This window comes from Balaenoptera borealis (genome assembly GCF_965194805.1).
Source record: "Balaenoptera borealis genome assembly, chromosome: 20".
Lineage (NCBI taxonomy): Eukaryota > Metazoa > Chordata > Mammalia > Artiodactyla > Balaenopteridae > Balaenoptera > Balaenoptera borealis.
The window spans coordinates 17,513,659-17,541,140 of record NC_138879.1 but is presented as its reverse complement, the minus strand read 5'-3'; the positions used below and the strand labels follow the sequence as shown (position 1 = coordinate 17,541,140).

General features: G+C 36.5%; 1 protein-coding gene across 3 annotated transcripts in view; it reads left to right on the top strand.

Moving 5' to 3' along the window:
• The window catches only part of NPEPPS (aminopeptidase puromycin sensitive), a 103,538-nt gene that overhangs the window by 73,080 nt on the left and 2,976 nt on the right, over positions 1-27,482 (top strand). For 2 of the 3 annotated variants that reach the window (XM_082373462.1, XM_082373461.1), the window contains 17 exons: positions 602-802; positions 1,256-1,352; positions 1,463-1,496; positions 2,353-2,467; positions 5,324-5,488; positions 6,297-6,401; positions 6,828-6,888; positions 8,757-8,866; positions 10,992-11,055; positions 13,556-13,695; positions 15,506-15,640; positions 16,894-17,113; positions 21,371-21,513; positions 22,702-22,758; positions 25,599-25,706; positions 26,193-26,348; positions 26,621-26,668. In XM_082373462.1, coding sequence (XP_082229588.1) covers positions 602-802; positions 1,256-1,352; positions 1,463-1,496; positions 2,353-2,467; positions 5,324-5,488; positions 6,297-6,401; positions 6,828-6,888; positions 8,757-8,866; positions 10,992-11,055; positions 13,556-13,695; positions 15,506-15,640; positions 16,894-17,113; positions 21,371-21,513; positions 22,702-22,758; positions 25,599-25,706; positions 26,193-26,348; positions 26,621-26,668 — 1,959 coding nt within the window. Of the gene's footprint in view, positions 1-601; positions 803-1,255; positions 1,353-1,462; positions 1,497-2,352; positions 2,468-5,323; positions 5,489-6,296; positions 6,402-6,827; positions 6,889-8,756; positions 8,867-10,991; positions 11,056-13,555; positions 13,696-15,505; positions 15,641-16,893; positions 17,114-21,370; positions 21,514-22,701; positions 22,759-24,517; positions 25,555-25,598; positions 25,707-26,192; positions 26,349-26,620; positions 26,669-27,482 lie in introns of those variants that run through there. The other variant, XM_082373463.1, reaches the window with a different exon arrangement.

Below are 27,482 nucleotides of genomic sequence, written 5' to 3'. Positions count from 1 at the left end.
AATGAATTTATCAGATCAATTCTTGAATAAGTCTTACTTGGAAGAAAGAATAGAGAGATCTTGAGGAAACTGAGAGCCTGAATAGGAAAAAGAGGGAGAACACCAAAGGGAAATTAGGGGACTCCAAAGGTAAAGTGGAGATTTTGTGACAAATTTGTTTAGAGCCAGCCTTGGTACAGAGAATGCTCTAAATCTAGAAATCTGTACCCTTTGAAATGTCTGATTCCACAATTACATTTTATTTTCATTAATATTTGTTGTCTCCTTTCCTTCATTCACTTGAAAAGTATTGAGGTCTTAAAACATCCCAGTATCTGGCATATTAATAGGTATTCAAGAAAAGTTGCTTCTTTTTTCATACAAATCCTTGGAAGTTTTAACACTTTAGGCTCCAGTTTCTTAGTGTGAATGCTTTATCAGGTGACTTTCCTTCTTAATAGGAAAGATCTTGATAGCATAATAGCACTGGATGAATTAGGATAGAGAAGTAAGCAGTGCTGGAAAGGGGGAAGAAAAGGCCCCAAAGCCTAGAGTTTTTGGCTAGTGTTTGCTCTAAGGTATTTAATGTAAATCTGTTAAATTTTCCTTTTTTTTTTTTAAGAATGTAATTGATCGGAAACCATATCCTGATGATGAAAATGTAGTGGAAGTGAAGTTTGCTCGCACACCTGTCATGTCTACGTATCTGGTGGCATTTGTTGTGGGTGAATATGACTTTGTAGAAACAAGGTCAAAAGATGGTGTGTGTGTCCGTGTTTACACCCCTGTTGGCAAAGCAGAGCAAGGAAAATTTGCGTTAGAGGTAAATGTACTTGAAGAGGATTGTTCCAACAGTCCATAACTCCAGGTTGGGGAATTTACATTTCTGATCAATTATTAGTACAATTATTTATAATTTAATCTGAAATTTCATGTACTACTTTGGTTTTACTTTTAATAGAATCTGGGAACTAGCAACTTTGGTGTTTTATTAACATTTTACAAGATAATGATTAAGAAAATATTAGAGTAGAATTTATTTACCCAGAGAGTGGGTGGGAAAATATGTAATTATACTTTTCATACTGAATTATAAATGGATTAAAGTTTGGCTGACATACAAAGCTTAGGGCTAAAGCACTGTTTGGAGGTGGGGCTCCCCAGGGTTGGTTTCTAGTAACTTGAGATATTTGGCTTGCAACAGGATTCCTTTGTGGATTTCTATATGAATGACAGTAAGATTTATCAGATGGTTCTTTTGTCTATACTTTTATAGGTTGCTGCTAAAACTCTGCCTTTTTATAAGGACTACTTCAATGTTCCTTATCCTCTACCTAAAATTGATCTCATTGCTATTGCAGACTTTGCAGCTGGTAAAGTAAATTTCATTTTATTGATGAATTGTAATAACTTTTTTTGAATTTTATGATTTTTCAAGAAGTATATATAAATATCAATAAATGTTTATATTTATTTTATGAAGGTGCCATGGAGAACTGGGGCCTTGTTACTTATAGGTATGTTAATGATGTATTACCCTGCCTTATCTTTTTAAATCACTGATTTCATGAGAGCTTCACTCCTAAGTACAGTTCAGTAGCTTCTGCTTTATGATCTGTCATAAATTTTCCTACCTCCCCCCACTTCCTTGAACATTTCAAGAATGAAGATGAACACCCTCTGGTGCTACTATCTGAGAGTATAAGATTTTAAAGTGAGCATCTGGCATTAGTAGCATTTGTAGATGTATATTTGGCTGAGTTTCTCATTTCAGTGCCTTCTCTTCCTTCTAGTAGTTATATAGTTATATATCCAGCTTGAAGAACTTTCCCTGATTTAATATCTTCTGGCCAAGTTTTTACATGTCTGTCACCACAATACAAACATGTAGGTTGTATAATTTTAAAAGCAATGTCTGTAAACAAGTTTTTGTCTTCTACTTTCAGTTGCCTTCTTCAGTGAGCTAAGTTTTGGACAGCCTACTCAGTGTTCTTTTTAGGACTGTGGAATGCATCTTCCCCCCACTTTCTGCTCCCCTTCTTTTAATGGAAGGACTGTCTTCTCTCTCTGTCTAGCACAATAATCCCTAATCCTTTAGACAAAGTTTTTCTGAAATTTCAGGCAGCTGTCCTATAAACAAACTGATAATTAAACTTGTGTCACATCTTTGATCTTCTGTTATGAATTCTATTGGAGTGGTGTCTTTAATCTTCCCAGAACTTTTTCTATCCTGTGTACTCTGAGGAAATGTTTTCTTGACATCTTTAAAGCCTAACTTGACCATCTTATTTACTGTTTGAATCTCCCTCCCCCACTTCTGCATGCCTGCTTTGATTGTAATACTTAAAAAAAAAATTTTTTTTTTAAACACAGGGAGACTGCATTGCTTATTGATCCAAAAAACTCCTGTTCTTCATCACGCCAGTGGGTTGCCCTGGTTGTGGGACATGAACTCGCCCATCAATGGTTTGGAAATCTTGTTACTATGGTATTTAATATTTTTAAGTGCTCAAATATATTTATTTTTTTCCTGCTGCACCTTTTTTTGTCTACATAGTATTTCAGGTTTGGCTGGAATGTTGTACCAAAAAAGTAGTTTTTGATTGAAAAACTTTATTTTAAAAGGTCCACTTTGAAAAGTGTTTATCAGAATATTCTTGTTGATCAAAAGCATGTAGATAATCTTTATTCAACAGAAAATACTTCCTAAACTGTTTTAATACTGCCTGCAAGCGGGGGAAGTCATGATACTAATTTGGGTGAAAGGAAGAGATTCCACTTAGGTAGAGAGATTCCATGCAGTGAGATTCAGACTAACTGTAGTTTCTTGTGTCATATATATTATGTAGCTCACTAGCTGTAAAGTAACCTGATAAATGACAAACTATCCTTGATTAGGTTGAAATGTTTTTAAGGGTCATTTTCTTCATTTCCTGAAATTTTAAGTTGAAATTTGACAGAAATGAAGGCAAAGAAACAACAGAATAACTGTGAAATATATTAAAATTTCCAACTGTCCTATTGAAGTTCTTGTTTATTATAATGTTTGCAGTGAATGATCTCTGTCCTCTAGTCTTGACCTTTCCCTCTTACTCTGAATAAGTACTATCTATAGCAGCCAACTGTGTTAGAGCTTGGGAGCCCAGCATTTAATAAGTGAACTAGAAGTGCCTCTGCAAAGAAAGAACTGGAGATTCTGGAGCCAGCCAAATTCCCTGATGGCATTTTAGGCTGCCAAAGAGCAGAGCCCAATTTGGATATTAGTTGAGTCCACATGTCACAAAATAAGCAAGAAAGGAAAACATTTAGCAACTCTTACATATTTGAAAGAGTTTCTAAAGAAAGTCAGCCCTTGAAAGTAAATCCTGTCCTTTTTGCTTTGGATGTTTAAAATTTTGCTTAGGGGTAAAAAAAAATTTTGAAATATAATTTTATGCAGAAGTAAGTATACTAGTACCTGTATTCAATATGTCAGAAACGTTCTTTTCTCCTAATGCAGCAAGTTTGTTGCTACCAAACAATTTTTTTGCTCAGTGTTGAGCAGACTTTATTTTTTATGATTTTATTTTTAAACTTCCAGTAATAAATTTTAGTAGGGGAAATGTGTGCATTCTCATTTTGCTTTTAAACAGCTTTTTACTGGATTGGAGCAACTTATAGTTATTAGATGTCAGTTGTTTCATTAACCAAAATTCAAAGGCTTAGAGATAGTTGGAAAATTACTAGGTTTGTACCAGCTTATCCCAGTGGAGGCTTTTAGTTAAATAAGTGCACAAAGCATATAGACAGATAGCCATTTATCAGTTGATATTGAAAATATTTGATCTTTTCAGAATTTTAAAATGCCCTTTTGTTTTTCACCATTGCATTAGTCCTTTGTCCTGAATTCATATAGTATTGCTTTCTTTTCATAAGAGATTTAATCAACTTTTTTTTTTTTTTTCCTAATGAGTTAATTGGATTGAGGGTTTATTACTGTGATATCAAAAACATTCAGTTTAGCTTTCAAATTGAAAAGGACCATTTAAAAATAAAAAGGTTCTGGGGCTTCCCTGGTGGCGCAGTGGTTAAGAATCTGCCTGCCAATGCAGGGGACACGAGTTCAAGCCCTGGTCCGGGAAGATCCCACATGCCGTGGAGCAACTAAGCCCGTTCACCACAATTACTGAGCCTGCACTCTAGAGCCTGTGAGCCACAACTACTGAAGCCCATATGCCTAGAGCCCGTGCTCTGCAACAAGAGAAGCCACAGCAATGAGAAGCCCGTGCACCACAACCAAGAGTAGCCCCCGCTCACCGCAGCTAGAGAAAGCCCGCGCGCAGCAACGAAGACCCGAAGCAGCCAAAAATAAATAAATAAAATAAAATAAGTTTAATAAATAAATAAATAAATAAAAAGAGTTAGGCTAGGCTTGATATAGTTCAAAAAATAAAAATAAAAAAAATAAAAAGGTTCTAAAAGGACATTATACTATCCTGTTACAAGCCAGTCTGTACACAGGCATACACTCCCTGTTCAAGGTGAATCAGGTCCTCATCCATAAACGAAGACTTTGAATCTGCACCTCCATGGGCAACTGGTGATTTTGTTTCCAGTAGAACTTTCCAAGCTACATAATTCCTCCACTGACAAGTGTTTTGAGACTTAATCAACTTTAATGAAAATTAGATTGAAATCTCTTTCTAAAAAGTTGATTTCTTTTTCAAAAAGTTGATTTTGTCTGTGACCCATTATATTCTTTGTCCACTCCACTGTTAATTCTTATTAACGGATGAGAATTTTATATTTCATAAATGTTTAAACACCATGCGTTACTGAACTACTTACTGCCATGACATTTCTGTTAATTTCACATAATTCTTACATAAGCAGTACTGCTTTTCTGTTTATCTAGAAAGTTTAACTTTTCAATCAACAATGATTTTTCCCTGTCATTATGGATATAGTTTCCAGTTTTCCTTGTTTGGTCCTGATAAGCTTTCTGTTTTTTTTAAGAGAACTGTTTATTAAACTAAATTTTATATGACAGTGTAGGCTCTTGCCTATATTTACGCGCTCTCTTCCTCTTTTCCATATTTAGGGTGTTTTTCATCCTCCTTCTTCCTCCTTTTCTACCTTTAGTACCAAAAAGTTACTTAGCAGTGGTGATACTGCTAGTGTCACCAGGTTGGCTTTTCTTGGCATTTCTTTTGTTCAGGGATGTGAGTTATTTACTAAATGTTTTGAAATGAATTTCAGTTCATTAAGAGCTTTAGAGTATAGTGGAAGGGACATATGAGTTTTTTAAATTAGTGGAGTGACAAGCATCTTGTTCTCTTTATATATTTCCATCTTTTGTTTTTAGGAATGGTGGACTCATCTTTGGTTAAATGAAGGCTTCGCATCATGGATTGAATATCTGTGTGTAGACCACTGCTTCCCAGAGTATGATATCTGGACTCAGTTTGTTTCTGCTGATTACACACGTGCCCAGGAGCTTGATGCTTTAGATAACAGCCATCCTATTGAAGTGAGACATAATTTTCAGTCATTGGCCTTTGCTCTCATTTTCAATAAAATATATAATTTGTTTATAGAGGTACTTAGGACTCTGCAAAGAAAATTGCATGGGTGATGTCATTTACTTCTGTAGTTTATATTTCCATTCTTGAAATTCTAGCAGTACTAAGTTCTAATTAAGTTTCTTTTTAAACATCTGTGATCTTTGTAGAAGCAAGTGCTCTGTACCCATAAGCATTCACTAAATAGATTTTTATTGAATAGTGTGGGGGAACCATAGCTGTTGGGTAGTGTGATTCTGTTGTTTCAGAGAGAATTCTGAACATACTCTTTATTGTTGTCGTCTGTTTTTATATAAATATTTTAATTCTTTTGACTTAGCCTGTCCTTATTTCAGCTAGTTTATCTGTATAAATTTTGCCTCTAAAGAGCTAGACTTAGAGTCTACTTTGACGTATTTAACCAGGGTCCTATGTAACTGTAAGCCATTACAATTAGTGCAAGAAGTCAAATGTTTTTCATCTCTCCCTTCCTTACCCTCACTTCCCTACCCACAAAGAGATCAATAGTGACTTGCCTCCCAGCAAAGCAGTGCCAAGATTGGAACCCAGGTCCTAAGAGATGATGGGGATTGTGTTATATATTCTATTTTATTAGTATTAGTTATTAAACCCTTTTAAACAATTACACATTATGAGTCACCTAAAGGCAAAAAGTATCTTATGATTTAGAAGGGTTTTCCTAGAAAGCTTTTTATGTAATTCAGTATTACAGGCTGTCTGCATCCTGTCATAACCTTGAATCACACTGTCTGCTAGGTCAGTGTGGGCCATCCTTCTGAAGTTGACGAGATATTTGACGCTATATCATATAGCAAAGGTGCATCTGTCATCCGAATGCTACATGACTACATTGGGGATAAGGTAAAAAAGCAATTTAAAAAATCTTCCATTCTTTTATGGTGAAACCATAGAGTTTTGCATGAAAAAAAAAAGTTTGATTTTATTTAGGTTAAGTTCCTAAGTAATTTTTCTAAAATCTATAAGGATAGTACTCTGGCTTGTCTTTATTTCTTTTTATGCTGATTATTTTGGTCTCTCAGATGAATGATGTTGCAAATATGTTTTGGGGGTTGGTGGAAGTCTGGTATAAAACTTAAAAGCAAGAGTAGAAGGCAAAGAGTATGCATTTTTAAACAGAAGGTAGTAGACGTTAGGGGGATACATGTGTTTTAGTAAATCTGACAGTCAAGTAATTTGAGTAAATTAGTTTTTGAGTACTGTGTACTCAAAATATACTATAATTCTGAGTTCTGACTCTCCTGGATTTTAAAAATTGTGTTTTCTCAGGACTTTAAGAAAGGAATGAACATGTATTTAACCAAGTTTCAACAAAAGAATGCTGCCACAGGTAATCTTTAATAGCTTGAGATAGAAATGGAGAGAAAGTGTTGGCATAATACTATCCAGAGTGACATTTTATTTTTTCTAAATACTTAATTTTCCATGTGATGGATAGGAAATAGAGTCGCCTTATTTGACGATGTGTTACATCATGGGTCAACAGCATGAATTGGGACCTATTATCCTTTTGGTCATCCTCCAGTAGTCTGCTTTCCACAGCTCAATGTTTTGCCACTTTAAAAGAGTCTGAAAAGTTCTGTTTACTTTACCAGAGCTTGTTCTTTTTGATGATTTGTGGGTTTTGTTGCCCTTCGTTGACCATTGACCATTGACCATTAAAATAGCTGCAAATTAACCATTTGTAGGAGTGAACTTGTGGAACTACAGATTTTCAATGAAGTAAATTCTTAAGATTTTATGATGGTCTATTAGATATTAGAGTCAAAAGGAAGAATAAAGGTGTAATAGTTGATTGAATATGAAGCTGAGTTCCTTAGTGAACAAAAATAGTTTAAAAAACAAGATTTGTGTAATGTCATTAGTATAGGTCTGGGGTGGGGCCCGAGAGTCTGCATTTCTAACAGACTCCCAGGTGAAGCCAGTGCTCCTAGTTCATGGGCGGTACTTCAGCTCACCAAAGTGTAACTGGTATGGGGTGTACCATGTAACTTTTTTTGGTTTGTTTTTGTTACTTATGAAAGACAATTGGCAGTTCAAATACATTCTGATATCATCCATGGTTTTTATCCTCTTGTAGCAGTTGTAGTGCTCTCTGTCTACTGTCTCCGCCCCTCCCTTAATTTATGCCTTCTTGATCTCTCCCCTGGAATTCACTACTAATTTACTACTTGCCTTGTCCCACTCTCTTCAGTTTCATCTCTCACTCTGAGGCTAGCTAGGGTTATCTTTCTAAAGTGAATATCTAATTACATCACCCTACTGATTAAAAACACTTGAGATGCCACATTCCTTTCACGATGAAGTCTATACTTCTTTGTAAGCCATACAGTCTTGAACAGTTCAACCCCTGCCTACTTTTTTAGCCTCATGGCCTGTTACTCCCACACATGCGCCTCTGTCTTCAACTTATTGAACATATTGCTGTTACTGACATTTTCTGTCATTTCTTATACTTTCCTCTTTTTTTTTTGGCTGTGCTGCACGGCTTATGGGATCTTAGTTCCCTGACCAGGGATTGAACCCGGGCCCACGGCAGTGAAAGCTCAGAGGCCTAACCACTGGACCGCCAGCGAATTCCTTTTTATTTTCCTCTTTGTACCTTTATTCTGTCTACCTGGAATGCCCTTTTTCCCTCTGTCTAAAGAACAACTCCTCTTCAAGGTGCAGACCAAAAGTTTACCTCTTGTGAAGCCTTTATTCTTTGGATTTTTCTTTCTCTGTTCTTGCCCCTGTTATAGTATGTACCACATTGTATTGTTGTTTTGCTTATTCTACCACCAGAGTTGTTTGACCATATGGGTCAAAAACAGCATCAGCATTGAGTATTTTTTAACTTCTGTTAATTGAATGGGTATAATAGTTTTAAGTTTGTGAATGATTGTTTAGTAGTGACCTTGAATATGTTTCCATTTGTTTGTTTCTGTTTCTTGTTTGAACTCACCTGTTTGTCTTTTGTTTATAACTTGTAATTTTTTAATAAATTGGAACAATTAAGAACATCTTAGAATATAAGACCATAGAGTTCACTTAACGGGAAGGCAAGGGGAACGTAATTTGGCCTACTGTTCCTGAACCTGAAAGAACCACAAAATTGGTCATTGTTGCAGTGTCAAGAGTTATATAAAATTTCTGGTTTGTTTAGGAAAATAAAAATGGAAACATTTTAGATTTTCATTGTTTGTATTTATCTTCTAGAGGATCTCTGGGAAAGTTTAGAAAATGCCAGTGGTAAACCTATAGCCGCTGTGATGAATACCTGGACCAAACAAATGGGATTCCCTCTCATTTACGTGGAAGCGGAACAGGTAAACTTATAAAAAGTCCTTCAATTTTTCTGATATTGTATTAAATGAAATTCAGTCAGTGTTATCAAATTTGCTTTTCTGTCCTTTAAGTATTCTAGGTAAGATTTAAACCAGCCCTTATACTCTTTTCTCAATGATTTATTATGTCTATACCAAACTATTTGCCCCCATGTCTTTAAAATTATACGTGCTTATGGTAGAAAACAAAATATTGTCTGCCCTTACTGTCTCCAAGGAAAACACTGTAACCTTGTTGATATAGTTCTAAAATCACCAAATGAGGTTTATTCTGAGAATGCAAGGTTGGTTTAATATTAAAAAACAGTCAGTGTATTGACTCATAATCACTACATTAACAGAATCAAATTAGAAAAACCACATAATGACCTCACCTGATGCATAAAAAGGATTTGGTAAAATTCAACACCCGTTTATAATATCATTCTTTAAAATTAGTTTTTAATGTTGGATGGCATTGTGATTTTGATTAGAATTGCATTCATATTAGTTGAACTGTTATCTGAATTCAGACAGGTGTAGTTCAAAATGAGTTGTCCTCCAACAGTACTGAGAATTACACATCAACCTATAATGCATACCAGAAAGTTTGTCTTAACTTAGTTTAATTGTATGAAACTATGAAATCATTCTCTTAAATTTCTTTGCCATGGTTTTATAAGCTCCATAGGGAATTAATTCCATTCTTTTTTAGGGAGGAAGATTCATAGCTCTTTTTTAGGTATGTGTTTGTCCTTATGGTTCTGCATTGTCCATGAAGCTAATATTTTACAGAGGCTCAATGTGGCAATCTTAAATAAAGTATACACATTGGAGGACCTCTCGGTTAGATTGGCTGCAAGAATTTGAAAAGGCAATTTAGGGAACACAATCATATTTGGTGAGAAAGGATATCTAAAACTTTAGTGAGCTATCATTGTGACCATTCTGTTTCTTTCTAGTTTATCAGAAGAGAGGACACTAATACCCCACCTTCCTCCCAATGTTATTGAGACTCAGCGAACTTTTCCATCAAGCTGCTTTCAAGATCTTACTTTTTCTGCATCTTTTTTGTCTCCAAGCACAGCCAAACTAATCCTCCATTTTACATTACAATAAAAAGCCTGTCTATGACTCAATTCTTTTACAAATAGGAGAACTCTGCAACATTGTATCTTGATTATGATCTGTATCTCACTTTATATTCCCTAAATTTAAATATTTTTGCTTTATTTCTGAATCAATTTAAAAGTCACCTAATAACTTTTTCAAGGAAATCTATGTGATACAAAATTAATCAGTGATGTAGTATCAGTATTTAAGTTCATTAGTAGTTTCTTTATGGCATCAAAGTGGCCATTGCTTCCTCACTCAAATTTTTTAGTTTTTCATTTCTGTCTCTTGCAGTCAGTTTATCCCTTTATAAAGGTCATTGACCCAACTTAGTGTTTGAGTTAAGTGATCTGAAAATTGTTGTATCTTGCATTATTTAAAATGTCTAGGGCATAGTAACAAATGATAACTAAAACAAAAGGTTGCATATTGTTGAAATATTTTTTAAAAAATATGTACTTGCCTTTGTTGCTTCTGGCTTTTTAGTTTTTTGCAATACCTCCCCCCGACTTTTTTTTGTGGTTCATTGCAAAACTCATCCTTTGAAACAAGGTGTGTGCTGCTTTCATGTTTGTCAGTTGTTCTAAAAATGACTTTGGGTTCTGAATTCAGAATTTTAATTCTGAATATTGAGTCCACATGCTAATTTAATGTTGCCACTTTTTGGAAGTAGAAAAGGCTAAAGACATCTTCCTCCATAAAGGTTAACTATGTATCCTTTTTGAAAACTTTAACACTTTGAAGTTCTTATCTGGATACATATCTCCTCTCATGAGCAATATTTCATGGAACCTGGCCTTTAATTTTTAGAGTATTGTTATTTTGAGACCTTAATGAGAAATAGTGACTTTTCTTCCATTCTGTAGTATCATGCTCTTTATCACCATTGCATTTTGTATATTCAGGAGCTATTTGGCTATATGGTTTCACCTCTACTTTGTCACAGAGATGTCGTCCCCTCCAAAAAATAAAGTGTTGATGCTACTACAGCTTTTGTTTTGTTTTGCTTCTTTAGATAGAAGATGACAGACTACTGAGGTTGTCCCAAAGGAAGTTCTGTGCCAGTGGACCATATGTTGGTAAGCAAATGGCTATGAGTGGGAGCTGATCAGTGAGTTTGGATACCATACCATAGTGTTCCAACTAATAAGAAATAATTATCCATTTAAAAATATTTTTAATAGAATTAAACAGAAACAAGGTAATGGTAATAGAATAAAAACGAAATCTAGGAAATCAAAACAGGAGATTCATGGGGTATTTGTAGTATTGTCATATTCTTAGATTTTTGAAAGTCCATGTCTCTGTGTGTTATTGGGGGCTGTAATGAATGAAGAAGTATAGGAACACTCAAGAAGTGATGTCTCTAACCTTAATCCCTAAAAGAAGACTTGGTATGCATTTGTGTACTAAGTCTTATGCACTTGTGTACTAAGTACATTTGGTATACTTGTGTACCAAGTGTATACATTGTGGCTAATTTTTTTTTTTTTTAATTCTTGGGGGTAGTAACTAAGCAAATAAATAAAGCCCAATGATTATTTAGATTTATTATGTACCAGTCATTGTGCTAAGCACTATGACTGACCCTTATTTTATACTCTCAGCAACCCTATTAGGTAGGTCATATTATTTCTGTTTACAAATAGGGAAGCTGAGGCCATAGCTAACTAAGTAAGTTAAATTGTGCAAGATCACCTATATAATAAGTCAAAGAGTAGGAATTCAAACAAAATAGTTGGATTATATAAGTTTATAATCCTTAAGTTTATACCCTTAACTATCACTCAACTCTGCTTTTTCAAATATTTCTACATGACATTAGACTCTTTTTTTTTTTAAATTTATTTATTTTCGGCTGTGTTGGGTCTTCGTTGCTGCACATGGGCTTTTTCTAGTTGTGGCGAGCGGGGGCTACTCTTCGTTGTGGTGCGTGGACTTCTCACTGCAGTGGCTTCTCTTGTTGCAGAGCACGGGCTCTAGGCACGTGGTCTTCAGTAGATGTGGCACTTGGGCTCAGTAGTTGTGGCTTGCGGGCTGTAGAGTGCAGACTCAGTAGTTGTGGTGCAGGGGCTTAGTTGCTCCGCGGCGTGTGGGATCTTCCTGAACCAGGGCTCGAACCAGTGTCCCCTGCATTGTCAGGTGGATTCTTAACCACTGCACCACCAGGGAAGCCCGACAATAGACTCTTTTACCCAGGGAATTAAAGATGAATTGAAAAATCAAGAAGTAAACTGTTTTTCTGCACCTTTCTCACTTCCTTTAAAATAGTATTTCCCAACAGGGGGAAGGGTATATCAGAATCACCAATGCCTTTTCATGTTCCACCCACCAAATGATGATGCACTCTACTACGTTTAAGAGGTACAGCCTTCAACCTTTTGCCTTCCTTAGCATTGAGAGTTACTCTTAATAAGTATGTCTGACAAGTGAGGTGACATGTTTATTATCTAAATAAATAGTGTCACAGTTGCTGTTTTCTGCACATATCTGCAATCTGCATTGTAGGACTGACAGGTTTTGCAGGTCTTTCCAATACTCTGTGACCACTATAGGCATTATTAAAACCTGAATTATCCCAGTGTCAGGAGGGAATTTTCATTTGTGGTTTAGCCTGATAGCATAAAGCTATATAACTTATTAAGATAGTTTCATTAATGTACTGGGCAATGACTCTCTTTTGTTTGGCATCTTGATGCAAAATCTATTTTGCTGTATAATACCTAAGAGAGTGTATGTATTTGCCTTACAAAAGCTTTGGCTTTTAGATGTGACTCCTCAGTGTTCGAATCCAGCACCTCCCAAGGTGTATCCTGTCTGTCGCAGAAATAAAATCAGCCCTTCAGTTTCTCAGCAGTGTATATACCTGTTAAGAATTGCACCTTAGGGCTTCCCTGGTGGCGCAGTGGTTGAGAATCTGCCTGCCAATGCAGGGGACACGGGTTCGAGCCCTGGCCTGGGAAGATCCCACATGCCGCAGCGCAGCTAGGCCCGTGAGCCACAGTTACTGAGCCTGCGCGTCTGGAGCCTGTGCTCCGCAACAAGAGAGGCTGCGACAGTGAGAGAGGCCGCGACAGTGAGAGGCCCGCACACCGCGATGAAGAGTGGCCCCCGCTTGCCACAACTAGAGGAAGCCCTCGCACAGAAACGAAGACCCAACACAGCCATAAATAAATAAACTAATTAAATTAAATTAAAAAAAAAAAGAATTGCACCTTAGAATTTGTTTTTAAGTGCTATGTGAGAGCTTTAACCCACTCGAAATGTCTTTTATTATCTCCTTTGCTCTGAAAAGGGAAAACAACAATTAAATTAAAATTGTTGTATTTGTGATTCTACAAGTAAACACAGTGTTCTCTTTTTTATAGGCTATTGTGATTTCATTAGTAAATTCTCTCTTCCTTATTATTATTCAGGTTACCTGGAAGAGTTCATGTACCATTAAAAATGAGCTATTGGCTTAACAATTGGATTCAAGCCCATGCATGGGACACCAGTCCTCTCTCTCTACCTTACCTTCTGTTTCTTCCAGTGAGAAATTATTTTTCAAGTTTCCTCTTTGTTCTTCTCTTGCTTAAGGAGAAGACTGTCCCCAGTGGATGGTTCCTATCACAATCTCTACTAGTGAAGATTCCAGCCGTGCCAAAATGAAGATTCTAATGGACAAGCCAGAGATGAGTGTAGTTTTAAAAGATGTCAAACCAGACCAGTGGGTGAAGGTGAGTCCAGAAATGACATGGCCTTTTTTATCTTACCTAAATTGATTTATTTCTTTCATTTCCTTTATGCATTTTATGGCTGGCTCTAAATTCTACTGCTTCATTTTGGACTAGGACTTGAAAAGAAAAAAACATTTCTGAACTTTCTTGTGTGAAATTTAGGGCCAACTTTCAAATAGTATTGTCTAGATACTTGCCTTTATGTCAGGTAAGGGAGTGGTCAATAAGCAGTTACAAAGGGATAGGATTAAACAGGAAAAAACTAGTAGTCTATGTATAAAGTCACATTAACCAAAACATTTGTAGTCTTGCAACTTCAAACTGCCCTGTCATTGTAATGACATGTTAACTTCAGTGATGTGTTGTCATTGTGCATGTACAACTATAATCAAGTGAGGTCAGACATATAATAATCAGTTTGTGTCACTGAAATGTGAAATTCCTTTTAGCTGGTGTTTTAAAGCCATTTCACAAAAATAAGAGTCAGTAAATATTATTTTTCATTATTCTGTACTCTGCCTTTCATAATGAAAGTATCTATTACAAACTTTTCTCCCAATTATAGGTTCCTAATAGGAACTATACATTGTCTCAGGCTTTTGTGCTTGCAGAACTATTTCTCCCTCTGTTTTAATTTTTTTAATATATTTTTATAATATACCCAGTGGAATACTATATTACCATTTGAAACTACAATCTGGAACATATGTAGCAATATGAAATTTTTCTTATAAGAAAAAACACTATGATTGTAATTAGGTAATTAAAGGTGTTATTCCTATAGTAAAAGATAAAGGGAATCAATAAAATAATTACTGTATTAGAAATGTGAAGTGACTTAAATATATATAAATAGTAAAATATTTATATCTTTTTTAAAAAATTAATTTAGTTATTTTATTTTTGGCTGTGTTGGGTCTTCGTTTCTGTGCACGGGCTTTCTTTACTTGTGGCGAGTGAGGGCTACTCTTCGTTGCAGTGTGTGGGCTTCTCATTGCGGTGGCTTCCCTTGTTGCGGAGCAGGGGCTCTAGGCGCACGAGCTTCATTAGTTGTGGCACGCGGGCTCAGTAGCTGTGGCTCACAGGCTTAGTTGCTCTGCGGCATGTGGGATATTCCCGGACCAGGGCTCAAACCCGTGTCCCCTGCATTGGCAGGCGGATTCTTAACCACTGCGCCACCAGGGAAGCCCAAAATATTTATATCTTATACTGTCATTTTATCATTAAAATATTTTGCATATAAATATTATCAAAAATATTTTTGACTGTTGGTAAATAGCCTATAGAAAATAATGATAGTCAATGATTACCTCACTCCAAAAATCATATGAAATTGCCTTTTAACTCCATGTAATTCTTTAAAATCTAGGACCTGACAGTTGTTATTGTATTGAGGCTCTGGGCTCATTAGATCAGTATTTGTAAAGGTTTAGTCTTCCTCAGAGATTTTATTGTCCATGTATTTTTATTTTGTAGTAAATGTTTTCTGTAAACTGAAAACCATTCACTGAAATTAGAAATAGAAACTTAGCCGCATTATATCCTCCTTTTCAGCCATGTTCTTTTCACTGTCGCTCACTTTGGCTCCTACTATGCCAAGTTTCTGTTTTCTTTTGCCTCTGTATTCATCTTTGACAACTGATTACTATCTTTATATGTTGTTTCATTTTAATACTTGTCTGTTAGCATAAATGATCTTTGTTGTTTTTCATCCAGACATACTAAAACTAGAACTTCTTTCATACCTACAAAAAATTGATTTAAAAAATAAATGCAGCTCTTTAATAATACCTGTTGGATATCTTTTCAGTTAAACCTGGGAACCGTTGGGTTTTATCGGACCCAATACAGCTCAGCCATGCTGGAAAGTTTATTACCAGGCATTCGTGACCTTTCTCTGCCCCCTGTGGATCGACTTGGATTACAGAATGACCTCTTCTCCTTGGTGAGCCTCCAGTAGTATGATGGATTTTGTTGATTAAAGGATTTTGTTTTTCCTGGAGTGCCTGACTGAAACATAACTAGAAGAATATAGTTCTTCCTGAAGGTTGAATGCCTTTAGGACCAAAGCAAATGACTAATTATTAATTAACATGGCAAGATTGAACCTATATAATTTACCAGAAACAAATCTCATTTTATTACTCCTAAGCCAGCTTTTTGCAACTATACTTAAACTATCCTTTGTAAGGCAAAAATTCTCTTCAACAGACATAGGCATGAACCTTGAAGAAATTTCTCTACTTATGTGGTTTTTTAAAATAATTCAGAGTGATTTATATTTTTCTAAAATAGTGGTTGTACTTTGCAGGGAAAGTCTAGTAGAATTTTTTAACATTCCGTTACTATTCAAGTTATAATAGCCCATTAGCTTTAGAATTATATTTATATTTAGCTTTGTTCCAGAAAAAATTTTAAGGAGCAATTAGTAGTATTATCTTTATGACCCCAAAGCATAGGTTAGATAATTTCTAGATGTCTCTGTGATAAAATTGTCAGATTCCTCCTAGTGTTCCTTTAATTGGACTTGAAATTTTCATTCCCCTCTGCAGTAACTGGTTTTGGATTCCTCCTTTGTATAAACACAGATTAGCATTGATGCACAAAACCTCACATCTGCTGATATCATTGCTGAGAGAGACCTGTCCCAGGAGAGTGGTGTGTTTGTGCAGTTGGCTGCTGTAACAGAAGTTCTTTTTCCTAACTCTGTTAGTCAGTTCTGAAAGGACTGAATTTGTAGTGCCTTCCAGTTTGCCTTCTTTTAGAAATGAGTAAAGGACAGGCTGACGTTGACACAGTTTGCAGGTCTAGTTTTGAAAGCGCCTCTGTCAAAAACCAAAGCCCCAACTGTTTTTGCAACTTTTCTGAAAGTATGAAAAATTTCAAAATAAAAAACAATGCCAAGACCCCAGAAACTGAATAGAAATAGGAAGTTAACTGTTTTCTTTCTTTTTCTAAATTGGTGGAATTTTAGCAATTTTTTAAAGTGGCTCTTCTATAAATAGCAAAAAAGTAAGGAATGGTGTCATAATACAGTTTTTATTTTATAAAATTCTATAGTGGTCTGAGCTTATATAGTCTAGTCTCTTCCTTAAGGGATGACTAACTAGCAGAAGATAATGCCAAAATTACATGCTTGTGTTTTTTGTTTTGCTTTTGTTTGAAGACTAGATTAATTTATGTTTTTTCCTATCCCAGGCTCGAGCTGGAATCATTAGCACTGTAGAGGTTCTAAAAGTCATGGAGGCTTTTGTGAATGAGCCCAATTATACTGTATGGAGCGACCTGAGCTGTAACCTGGGGATTCTCTCAACTCTCTTGTCCCACACAGACTTCTATGAGGAAATCCAGGAGTTTGTGAAAGATGTCTTTTCACCTATAGGGGAGAGACTGGGCTGGGACCCCAAGCCTGGAGAAGGTAATGGATGTACTGAATGGGGAAAGAATTGATCAGAAATTGGTCCTTTTTTTATTCAGCTGTGGTTAACAATAACAATAGCATCATCTTTGTGTCTGCTGGATGTTACTGTGTATTCAGCTAACTAGAAAGTAAGACTTAGGACTCTTAAGCCTCCTGGTGAAGTTACGTGGGTAACCAACATAAAAACAGTGGTGGCTATGTGTATTCGTTGCTAAATATGATTTATGCACAGAGCAAATGGTGGAAATAAAAGTCTTTCACAAAGTTCCAAAGGCCCATTTTTAGTAAAGAAAAGCTAAAGGGAATTTTGGATTATTTTATTTATTATTACCATAAATACCAGGCACCTTATGTGCAACTTGAAAAGGTGTTGAGAGACACAGGGGGCCAGTTTTCTGAATTAAAGGAGTTATTTGCTTTCTACATGTATTCTCTCCTCTTTATTTCTGTAATCATGTATTTACTCTTTTGCTGTCATTTAAATGTTGGGAATAGTGATTACAGGGCTTTAAATATAATTATTTTCTACCATATGCTAATAACTGAAGGTGGTATTTCCTCCTGCCCTTCTTGTTCTGGGAGTCTTTTACAATAAGAACAATAGTAACAATTATCTAGAGCTCTATGTCTTTCTTTTATTGATTCAACAAATATTTATGTACCCAGTAAATGCCAGGTACCATACTAGGAGCTGGTGGTATAACAGTGAACAAAAAATCACCGTGTGGCTTACATTCTAGTGGAAGACACAGCAAACAGTTCAATAGATAATATTTTAGGTGGCAGCAAGTATCATGAAGAAAAATACAGTTAGGTAAGGTAGATCAGGAGTAAAAGGAGTAGTAAGCCACTATTTTATGGAGAGTGGACAGGAAAATGCGGGAAAACTAGTGAGGTGATATTTGAGCGTAAGCAGAGACCTGTAGGAGAGAACTGTGAGGATATCTAGTGGGAAAATGGTCCAAACAGGAAACAGCAAGTACAAAAGACCTGAGGCAGAGGCATGTTTAGGTGTTCAAGGGATAACAAGGAGGCTGGTAAAGTCAGGACAGAGTAACTGAGGGAGAGAGGAGGGTGGAAGCATATCAGCTCCTATAGAACCCGTGGGACTTTCACGTTTAGTGGTATGAGAAACTCATTTGAGAGTTTAAAGCAGAGGAACATGACTTATTTACTCAGCTGTGTGAAGAACAGACTGTAGCAGGGGAGGCAAAAGAGGAAGCAGGGAGACAAGTTAGAAAGCTATTTCAGTAATCCAGTTAGGTGTTGGTTGCAGGTAGCACTTGTAGGTAGTAAATTCTGGGTATGTTTTGAAGGTAGAACTGAAAATACTTAGTGGTGGCCTGTGTGGTGGAGAGAAAGAGGGGAGTCATCAAATTTTGGCCTGAAGAACTGGAAGAGTGAAGTTACCATATACAGGGACGGGGAAGACTGCTGTAGAAGCAGATTTGGGTGCAAAAGGGAATCAGCAGTTTGGTTTTGGACATCTTAAATTTGAGGTCCTTTTAGACATCCAAGTGGGGAGTCCCATGCCTAGAGGTCCAGGCTGAATAGATACATTTAATGCGTAGATGGTATTTACAGCCATAAGATTGGATGAGGGCACGGCCAGTCGAAGATTTAGAGATTGGGTAGAAGAGGAGGAATCAGCAAGGGAGATTGACCGGACAATAAGGTAGGAGAGACAGGAGGGAAAGGAGTGTCCCAGAAGCCTTAAAGAAGCAGTAGAGAGGGAGAAGTGATCATCTGTAACAAATGCTGCTCTAAGTCAGGCAGAATGATGAAGAACTGATGATTGCATTGGCCAAGTTCTGTGGCGTGGTGATGAACAACACCAGAATGGGAAGAGAGGAAAAGGAGACAGCACTTTTAGACAACTTTTTAAAGGAGTTTTGCTAAAAAGAGGATCAGATAAAAGGGGATAGTCTGGAGAGGGATGTGAGGTCAAGGGGGCTTTTTTTTTTTTTAAAGTGGGAGACTTTATAATATGTTTTTGTGCTGATGAAAATGATGCAGTAATAGAAAAATTCATGATGTGAAAGAGAGGTAATTGCTGGAGTGATGGCTGAATAATCGAGAGGAGTCAGGATCCATTGCACAAGTGGAGGAGTTGGCTTCAGGTAGGAATACAGCAGATCCATAAGAACAAGACAGGAAGTATATGGACACAGATGCAGGTAAATTGGTGGATGTTGCACTTTTCTTTCATGATGATAATATGTGAAACTTTGGGGGCTAAAAAACGCCTTTTTGAAAGAGGGAGAATGTCATTAGTTTCCCAGCTTTATAGATGGAAGAATCAAACATAGCAAAATAATAAAAATATTGCCTGTATCAACACAGCAAATCAGCACCAGAATTATAAATTGGTTCTTATAAGAACCTTCACTAGCGTCGTGTTATCTATTGATTTCTTATGGTTTTCTTAAACTTATTTTTTTATGGAGTTACTATTTAAATATGGCAAAATGTACATGTTCAATTCAGTGACTTGACAAATGCATACAACATTTCCATCACCACAGGAGGTTGCCCTCAGGCCACTTCCCAGTCCCTGCCACTCTACCCACCCCACCAACCCTCACATCCCCTGCAGGCAAACACTATTCTGACTTCTTTCACCCTAGATTAATATGGTCTCTTCTAGAACTTTATATAAATGGAATCATATTATATAGTCTGTTCTTTTATCTGGCTTGTCTCACTGAGTATAACGTCCTAGAGATACATCCTTTTTATCGCTGAGTGCTATTTCATTGTATGAATATACCACAATTTATTTGTCCATTGTGCTGTTGCAGTCCATCAGTTTGTATGCTAGGTTAACTATTTTTTTTTGAGGTATAATCAATATACCACAAAATGCACTCTTTTAAATATACAATTCAGTCTTTTTTCATAATGTTGCACAACAACCAGCACTATCTAATTCCAGAACAATTTCTTTACCCTCAAAAGAAACTCCATACCCATTGGCAGTCACTCTCTATTCCCTGGCAACCCAGTCCCAGGCAGCCACTAATCTGCTGTCTCATGGATTTGTCTGTTCTGGCATTTCATATAAATGGAATCATACCCTGTGTGGCCTTTTATATTTGGCTTCTTTCATTTAGTATGTTTTCAAGGTTCATCCATGTTGCAGCATGTATCAGTACTTCATTTCCTTTTATAGTCAAATAATATTCCATTGTATTATATGGATATACCACATTTTCTTTGTTCATTTATCAGTTTATGTATGTTTGGATTGTTTCTACTCTTTGACTGTTAGGAATACTGTTATGAACATATGTATACAAGTTTTTGTATAGACAAATACTTTCATTTCTCTTGGGTATATACCAAAGAGTGGAATTGGTGGGTCATATGGTAACTCTGTGTTTAACCTTTTGAGGAATTGCTGGACTGTTTTTCAAAGTGGCCACACCATTTTACATTCCTACCAGCAATGTATGAGGGTTCTAATTTCTCCCCGTCCTTGCCAACACTTGTTATTGTCTCTTTTATTCTAGCCATCCTAATTGGTGTGAAGTGGTTATCTCGTGGTTTTGATTTGCATTTCCCTAATGGCCAGTGATAGCTTATTGGCCATCTGCATATCTTTGGAGTAATCTATCAGATTTTGATTTTAAAAATCTAAGATTTCAACGTAATATACCCGGCATACGCATAGCACAGGGAGATCAGCTCGGTGCTTTGTGACCACCTAGAGGGGTGGGGGATGGGGAGGGTGGGAGGGAGGGAGATGCAAGAGGGAAGCGATATGGGAACATATGTATATGTATAACTGATTCACTTTATTATAAAGCAGAAACTAACACACCATTGTAAAGCAATTATACTTCAATAAAGATGTTTAAAAAAAAAAAAATTCTACCCTGAAAAAAAAAAAAAATACCCGGCTTACTAGTTCTACATGTGACCTTTCTCTAAATCTTGGGTCAAAATTTCATGATCTAAGTCTGTTCCTTTCACACATAATTCTTATTAGTGTAATTACCTAGATGGAGTGAACATTTAGTAAATCCAGTTGGCATTGTAACTATAGACAGAGGCATCATATTTGCTTGTCTAGTGTGTTAAGCACTTCATTTCATTCTTATTTGATAAATTTAAATCAAATGTTCTCTCGAGTACTAAGGTAATTGTTCAAGACCGTGGACATGGTATAACACAATTATAAGATATCCAGGTGGCATATTTGTAAAAATAAGCTTTTTAAGTAGTTCTATATCTCTTTTACTTCTCAATCAGGTCATCTAGATGCACTCCTGAGGGGCTTGGTCCTGGGCAAACTAGGGAAGGCAGGACATAAGGCAACGTTAGAAGAAGCCCGTCGTCGGTTTAAGGACCATGTGGAAGGGAAACAGATTCTCTCCGCTGATTTGAGGAGTCCGGTAGGTTTTCATAATAAAGTACCTTGATTTCTCGGTGACTGCATCATTCTGTGTAGTGTGGAATGTGTTTAATAGTAACCAAAAATGACCTAAGTATTGACTCACAAATCATGTCTGATTCTTTTATTTTTTTTCCTTTATTTATTTATTTATTTTCTTTACTTTTTTTTTTTTTTTTTACTTTTTGGCTGTGTTGAGTCTTAGTTGCAGCATGCGGGATCTTGACTGAGGCACACAGTCTCTTCGTTGCAGCACTCAGGCTTCTCTCTAGTTGTGGCATGTGGGTTTTCTCTCTCTAGTTGTGGCACATGGGCTCCAGAGCACGTGGGCTCTGTAGTTTGCAGCAGACCGGCTCCTTCGTTGAGGCGTGCGAGCTCAGTAGTTGTGGCACACAGGCATCTAACCTGTGTCTCCTGCATTGCAAGGCGGATTTTTTACCACTGGACCACCAGGGAAGTCCCCTGATTCTTTTATTTTTTTAAGATATTTTATTACAATTTTTTTTTTTTGGCTTTGCATGGGCTTTCTCTAGCTGCGGCGAGTGGGGGTTACTCTTTGTTGTGGTGCGCGGGCTTTTCACTGTGGTGGCTTCTCTTGTTGCGGAGCATGGGCTCTAGGTGCACAGGCTTAGTAGTTGTGGTGCACAAGCTTAGTAGTTGTGGTGCATGGGCTCAGTAGTTGTGGCACGTGGGCTCAGTAGTTGTGGCTCGTGGGCTCTAGAGCACAGGCTCAGTAGTTGTGGTGCACAGGCTTAGTTGCTCCACAGCATGTGGGATCTTCCCAGACCAGGGATCGAACCCGTGTCCTCTCCATTGGCAGGCAGATTCCCAACCACTGTGCCACCAGGGAAGTCCCTCCTGATTCTTTCAATATACACCACTTATGAGGTCTGTAGGCAGTTTCTCATTGATGTCAAGCTTCTCAGTCTGCACTAGGGTACTGAAAGGTGATTGACTATCTGTGCACATTCTCCTGAGAGACTGGTGTGTTCTGCTGTTACTTACTACCTGCCATCTACCTTTCTGGTTGTTTATGTGGGCTCTTAGATCCTTGCCACAATTTGTATTAATATGTAATATCCACACAATTTTTTTTGACTTGCTTTCTGTCTTTTCTAAACATTAGAATATTTGGAACAAGATACATTTAATCAGATGCCTTCTTTTTTGTTCCTGTATTCTTTTGTAGGTCTATCTGACTGTTTTGAAGCATGGTGATGGCACTACCTTAGACATTATGCTGAAGGTGAGTAAATTTAGAAAGGGCTCCCATTTTCTGCTTTTTAAGTTGAATTAACAGAGAGAGTATGAGCTTGAGTGGTTAAAAAAAAGTCCTGGCAAAAGAAATACATGCTGATATGCATACTGTAGACATGCAAATATTAGGAAACTGTGGGAGAAATATATAATATCTGTTTATCTGTACTACCAATACAAGTGCCAAAAGTCATCTAAATTTTTCACTTTTTTTTTTTACTCAGGAATTTATGCATCTTAAATCTTAATACTGAAATGTTAATTTTGATTAAAAAGTCAAGTTCTTAAAACTCTTCCCATCAATGCAAATTTACTTGGGGTTCTGCCCATTTTATACAAAAGGTTTGTTCCTGTGCTTAGAAAAGGGATAGATGATTAGGTGTCTCAAGGGTTTGGTCTATGCCAGTGCCTCTTATGAATGGACAGGAAATTAATTCACTTGCTTTCACAGCCTCTGTAGTTTCCCAGGGTGGTTGGCATATAATTAAACTCCGACTTAGAAAAATATAGGTAAAACTTTCCATGTCCTTATAATGGCAGCGATCGGTTTGAAAGTCCTAATGCTGTGGAACAAGGGCTATCTCCAGTCCTTGTCCATGCAGTTAGTAGTCTAAGAAATAACTTGACAATCTGGTTGCATTAGAGGTGGAGAGAGCTGATTCTACTTATTACCATTAAATAAAATGTGCAAAGTGTGCCCAAATACCCAAATCATCTATCAGACCCATTCATTAAATGATCCGCACTTAGGGAGACAAACAGGATGGGAATGGGATGTGCTTTAATACTTCTACCCTTAATCAGAATACTTTTCTTATCCCAAGTGGATCAGAATTGCAAATCTAATTTCTAGTATTTTAGTTCTAAACAAATCCTATTTAAATGATTAGAATGTTTTAAAAAATATGTATTATAAACTTTATTTAAGAAACTACATCTCAAACTGTATTGCTTTAACTACCTATTAGAAAGGAAAGGATTTCCTTTCTAATAACAAAAAAATATACTTTGGGTTTACCTGTCAACTAAATGACATTAAGGTCCCTTCTCATTCTTAATATTCTGTGATCCTATGCACTATAAATCATGTATTTCTTTGCATATGAAACAAAGTACTTGGTATTTTTTGTCTATTCCATAAAGGTGTGGGAAAAATAGGGGTTCTGAAATTTTCATGAGAGGTACTCTGACATTTTCATGTCATGGCATATTTTTAAGAATTTATACTAGTATGTTTATTTAATAAATGTTTGCATCTAACACAAGGGAGCTCACAGTGATTCAGCTTTACTATGGAAAGAGCTCTAATGAAGGCAGAATCAGGGTTCTTCAAGAAACCAGTCAGGGGAGGTTGCAGAGGGATGGATTGGGAGTTTGAGATTAGCAAATGCAAACTATTATTATGTATGTATAACTGAATCACTTGCTGTACATCAGAAACTAGCACAACAATGTAAATCAACTATACTTCAATAAAATAAATTAAAAAAAAGAAAGAAAGAAACCAGTTGATGAGAGATGAGGAAGACTGTTTTCTGTTGGTAATTTAGGAATAATGAAGCAGGATGAATAACTTTAATTCAAAGTGTATTTGAAATGTGGTGTTATGGTGCCATCTAGTGGACTCCTGTAACAGGTTCTCCAGGGGGTGGGGTGGGGAATGCTTCCTAAAAGCCAGAGTTCAGACCTTGAGTATTAGAGCTGAAAAGGACCTTAGAAATCATCTGTCCACCCCACTCATTTTACAGATGGGGAAACTGAGACCCGGAGAGGTTAAGGACTTAGTCAAGATCACACAGCTAGTTAGAGGCAAAACTGGGACTAGAACCCAGGTCTTCTGACCTCCTATCTATTTTACTACACTGCTGCTCAAAAGAGTCCAAAGGAAAGGAAGAGGAAACTGGGAGCTGTGATGGGGTCTCCAGACACTGGTCAGTGTTAAATCTTCAGAGGGGAAAAAAGGTCAAGAGAGTCTATAAATTAAGTTGTCCTAGAGAAGTATCTCATATACATTTGTAGTTCTAATTTTAAAAAATATATAATAATATTTTGTTTCTAATTATGAAAAAAGATTTTGGTATACTCACTATGGAAGATTTAGAGACTAGAAAAGTATAAAGAAGAAAACAGAACTTACCTGTAATTTTAAAAACGTCACAAATATAGCATGTATAATATGATCTTATTCCTGATTTGGTTTTTCTTTATGCTTTTCTGTTTTCTTAATATTCTTCATTCAGCATGTGCTGCTTTTGCAGTTAAAAAATGTGATGATCCCACTGATCAGAGACCATTATTATTGTTAACATTTTGATGTGTTTTCAGGTTTTTTTTCCCCTTCACGTTAACTTTTTAAAAATTTAGAATCATTTTGCTTTGTCTCTCTTCTTTCATTTAATATATCAAGAGCATGTTTATGTCATCAAATATTCTTAAAATATTACTTTCAATAATGCATCTTATATTTTTCACTATTGTAAATAGTGAAAAATATTACAAATTGAAGTGGTATTAGTAATTATTATTTTGCTCATCTAACATAGAACATTAGTCAGACATCAGTGAGTAAAGAATTTGGTCATGACAGGTTGACGCCTTAGATCTTGACGTTGAACTGCTCAGAACTGATGAGAAGCTATTCATACAGTAAGCACTTACACCTAGTGTCTTACTATGGGGGCACACGACAAATTTAGTGCCCAAACATCTTGAAAAATATTCTTTTGTTAATTTCATATCCTGCAGTCTTAGCCAATAAGAATGTAGAGCAAAAGTTTCACCTTAATGGGGGAGAAGTTAATTATCTCTATCTGTATTTTTTCACTATAGCTTCACAAACAAGCAGATATGCAGGAAGAGAAAAACCGGATTGAAAGAGTCCTTGGGGCTACTCTTTCACCTGAATTGATTCAAAAAGTCCTCACGTTTGCACTTTCAGTAAGTTACAGTGAAAACTGCTTTTAGAGGGAATTGTTACCCACTGATCTGTAGCAAGTGTCCTTGATTCAGTATTCTCTGCCTTAACCCTAGACTAAAGGCTCCCTCATTCTTGGAGGACTGGAATAAGCTTTTGTTACTAATCACTGTATCTCCCTCTAGTGGTGAGAATCAGAATAGTTGGGAGAGGAAATAAACTGGAAAGCTGACACATCCCTGTGCCTACTTTCTGTCTCTCCCTTTCTTTACCCTAGAGCAAGTATCTATTGAGCAGCCTGTTTGTACCCATCCCAGTGCTTCATTCTCAATTTGGCTGATCTTTAGGTTAAACATGCTCCTCTTTGTTAGAAGCTTCTGGTGCCAGTTATTCCTAAAATAATAAGTGTCTTCCGTGGGATTACTTGGGTACCTCAACAGCATTTGCCCTTTCTGGCAGCAGACGATGTTCTGGATATGGTAGACTTTTAGTTCTCTTCCTCTTTTTAGGAAGAGGTACGTCCACAGGACACTGTATCAGTAATTGGTGGAGTGGCTGGAGGCAGTAAGCATGGAAGGAAGGCTGCTTGGAAATTCATAAAAGACAACTGGGAAGAACTTTATAATCGATACCAGGGAGGATTCTTAATATCTAGACTAATAAAGGTAGGTGAAAATTTTTATTTTGAGTAGCTTGCTTATCATGGATATTGAGAGACATCCATGATTCACTAGATCCATAGATTATGGCCTTTGCTTTTTAAGAGTTTCCTTAAGTAGTTATTAGCTTTACTAAAGAGTTTCTCCATAACCCATCCTGTACCCTCTAGAATAAACTGAAGTTGGGAAAGAATGGAATGATTTGTTTTTATGGTAAATGGAAGTTTGTTCCTAAACTCTTAGTTGTTCTTACTATTTATAAACCATTTTTTTTTCAGCTATCAGTTGAGGGATTTGCAGTTGATAAAATGGCTGGAGAAGTTAAGGTAAGGAAAGGAATGTTTACTTTTCACTTTTCAATCCAGTAAGTAAAAACACTAACCAAATTGTAATGATAGAGTGTTGGGGTAATGTTGTACTTTAGGGTCTCCATGTTCTTGCTTGGAGAAGGACAGGTTAGGTTGTATCTCTAATGCTTGAAGAATTTAGAGTTGGAATCATCTTTGGGGCACTGAAGTGTGGTTGAAAGAATGTGGAACTTGACATCAGTCGACCTGGGTATAAATCTGTGCTCTGCCCCTTGTTAGCTGTGTAACTTCAAGCAAGTTTTTTTAACCTCTATGAGCCTGGCTCCTCATCCATAAAATGAGGTGTTAAGATTGTTATTTAGATTAAGTAACATAGGGGGCCTGGAACATAGTAGGTCCTTGATATTAGTTCTTCTTCCTTTTCTAAAACCTTCATAGGTCTTTTGTAGGCACAATGAGACAAGATGACTATGTAGGGACTGTCCTCTTAGCTCTTAGAAAGACTGATAATCAGTTTAGTGGCAGTTCAGCGTTTGGAGGACAAATCTACACTGATTAGGAAAATCTTAACTTTAAGCCTTTCATTGCATTTAATTGCAAAGTATTTTTTAAGTGTCACTTCCACCTTCATTCTTGAAAGCAAGGGGGTTATCAGGTGTGAATTTGGAAATTCTGAGAGCTATAATGTTTGATTCACTTTATGAGCCATTGTTAGAAATAAGATTCATTTAGTTTACATTGTGTATTGTATTGTGTAAATAATTACTTTATTGTAAAGGTAATAAATACTCTGAAGGAGAAATACGTATAATTAGTTTGAGGGGAGGGCAGT